The sequence below is a fragment of the Austrofundulus limnaeus genome, unplaced genomic scaffold (genome assembly GCF_001266775.1).
Source record: "Austrofundulus limnaeus strain Quisiro unplaced genomic scaffold, Austrofundulus_limnaeus-1.0 Scaffold6, whole genome shotgun sequence".
Lineage (NCBI taxonomy): Eukaryota > Metazoa > Chordata > Actinopteri > Cyprinodontiformes > Rivulidae > Austrofundulus > Austrofundulus limnaeus.
In genome coordinates, this window is record NW_013952408.1 from 3,599,530 (window position 1) to 3,601,112 (window position 1,583).

At 41.6% G+C, this 1,583-nt stretch overlaps 1 protein-coding gene across 6 annotated transcripts in view; it reads right to left on the reverse strand.

Moving 5' to 3' along the window:
* The window catches only part of kmt2cb (lysine (K)-specific methyltransferase 2Cb), a 74,591-nt gene that overhangs the window by 9,002 nt on the left and 64,006 nt on the right, over window positions 1-1,583 (reverse strand). For 5 of the 6 annotated variants that reach the window (XM_014030928.1, XM_014030936.1, XM_014030912.1 and 2 more), the window contains 4 exons: window positions 1,370-1,561; window positions 880-1,044; window positions 655-784; window positions 401-548 (listed from right to left, as the gene is read on the reverse strand). In XM_014030928.1, coding sequence (XP_013886382.1) covers window positions 401-548; window positions 655-784; window positions 880-1,044; window positions 1,370-1,561 — 635 coding nt within the window. The remainder of the gene's footprint in view (window positions 1-400; window positions 549-654; window positions 785-879; window positions 1,045-1,369; window positions 1,562-1,583) is intronic. The other variant, XM_014030905.1, reaches the window with a different exon arrangement.

Genomic DNA, 1,583 nt, shown 5'->3' on the forward strand with positions numbered 1-1,583 from the left:
TGGACAGGTCTCCAGTCTCCATCAGACACAAAAGAGACAATCAATCATCCACACTCTGTCACACCTAGAGTCACACAGAAGAGCTCCAGAAGGTTTCAAACTGAGAACTCTGGACTCAGATCATCTGCTGCACATTGTTCTAATCTCTTAATATCAATAATAATTTACTACGATAAATTATTATTGATAATCATCTCGAGGAGTCCTTAACTTTAGGATGTGGTTAGGCAATTAAATATTCATATAATGTAAATTTATTACTATAATTGAAGGTGAGTCATGTGAAGTGATGTTTTTATAACAAGCAGTCCCGCACCCCCCAAAGACCAATTTTCTAGAGGAAACACTGAAAATCTTGCAGCCAAATAATGATCTTGTCCTACAAAGGATAATCTATTACCTGAGCTCCTCCTGGTTGTTGTGAGGAGGGGTAGGAAGAGAAGCAGGAACATCTACAGTTTTGGGTCCTTGAGCAATAGCCCGGGCTAGCAGATCTTCTTCAACCCTAAACGGGACGTGCAGTGGCTTTGGCACCAGGCCTTTGGAAACTGTGTTTAACAGGAGAATATAAACATGATAAAAAATAATCAAAACATTTGTTATTCTTGTATTATTATTTGTAAAGTAACTTACAAATTATAAGATGGTTCTTACCCATAGCAGCAGCTTTACTGGCCAGTTCTTCAGTTGTAGCAAACCCGTTGATCATTTTCTGTCGATTCACGGGTGGCGGGGTGGGAGGAAGAGATGCCGGTGGTGTTGGAGGATTGCTCAAGTTACTCTGCTGAGGAATCAGGACAAAGTCAGCACACACTGTGATGCAGACACACATGAACTCTATTCACTCAGGTTCCCTTTAGTCACGTAAGAAGATCTTACCTTGTAGGCCAATTGGGAGTAATAATCTGAAACTCCATCTAGTGAGGCGCTGCCGAAAGTACCAGATAAGAGGTTTTCTCCATTCAGCTGGCCGCTGCCGTAGGGAGCAAAATGGGCGAAGTTCACCCCGATTAATGGCTCCATGAGGGGCAGCAGGGAGAGTTGCTGTGTCAAAACAGAGAAACTTAAGTGAATAGATTAGAAGAGAAATGAAAACAGAAATGATGAATTTTCCACCAAAATAGCTTGTTTGAAATCTCCCAAGTGTTTTATTCCCATTCACCAAATCACACATATGCTAGTGCAGCATATACTTGCACTCTACACATTTACTTGTCTACAATTTAGTATTAACTAGGATTTTGGCAATAGTAGTCTCTGGTCAACTGGGGGCTCTCTAAACAGTGAACTTTCTCATTTAAAAAAGAAATCTGCTACTATTAGTTGTATGAGAATGATACAATTCAGGGGAGAAAAAAATGACTCCTACTTGTTTGATTTGGTTCATAACGGTGTCGGTGCCTGAGTGTATCAGCTGCCTCTCGTCTCCTTCCTTCTTTCTCTTCTTGTAGCGAGAAGCAGGTTTCTCCCCTCCTTTTGGTGGCCTCTTGTTTCTGCCTCTTTTCTTCTCTTGCTCAGAGATCAGAGGCCCGGGAAAGTCAGAGGTTCCATCTGAGCATGCCTGAAGGTAGGAAAAAAAAACC